The 425-nt window shown below is 61.2% G+C and overlaps 1 protein-coding gene across 1 annotated transcript in view; it reads left to right on the top strand.

The window, feature by feature from the left end:
• Positions 1–3: 3 nt before the first annotated feature.
• Positions 4–425, top strand: part of KSR2 (kinase suppressor of ras 2) — a gene marked incomplete at its 5' end in the record, with an annotated part of 39915 nt that continues 39493 nt past the window's right edge. The window contains one exon of the mRNA XM_010022921.1: positions 4–157. Within this exon, the coding sequence (XP_010021223.1) occupies positions 4–157 (154 nt within the window). The remainder of the gene's footprint in view (positions 158–425) is intronic.

Here is a 425-nt window from a genome sequence, read left to right on the forward strand (position 1 = left end):
CGCCGCTGCGCCGCAGGAACAAGCTGAAGCCCCCCGGGACGCCACCGCCCTCCTCGCGGAAGCTGATCCACCTCATCCCCGGCTTCACCGCGCTGCACCGCAGCAAGTCCCACGAGTTCCAGCTGGGGCACCGTGTGGACGAGGCGCACACCCCCAAGTAAGTGGGTGCTCTGGGTGTTGGGGGGTGACGGAGTGATGAGCCCCATCCCAGAGCCTTTGCAACGGTGCTTTGGTCCCTGACTCATAGAACCAGTGAATTGTTTGGGTTGGAAAGGACCTTAAGATCATCCAGATCCAACCCCCTGCCATGGGCAGGGACACCTCACACTAAACTGTGTCGCCCAAGACTCCATCCAGCCTGGCCTTGAACACTGCCAGGGTGGAGAATTCACAGGTTCCTTGGGCAACCCATTCCAGCACCTCAG

This window comes from Nestor notabilis, unplaced genomic scaffold, assembly GCF_000696875.1.
Source record: "Nestor notabilis isolate BGI_N333 unplaced genomic scaffold, ASM69687v1 scaffold25019, whole genome shotgun sequence".
In the NCBI taxonomy this organism is placed as follows: Eukaryota; Metazoa; Chordata; class Aves; order Psittaciformes; family Psittacidae; genus Nestor; species Nestor notabilis.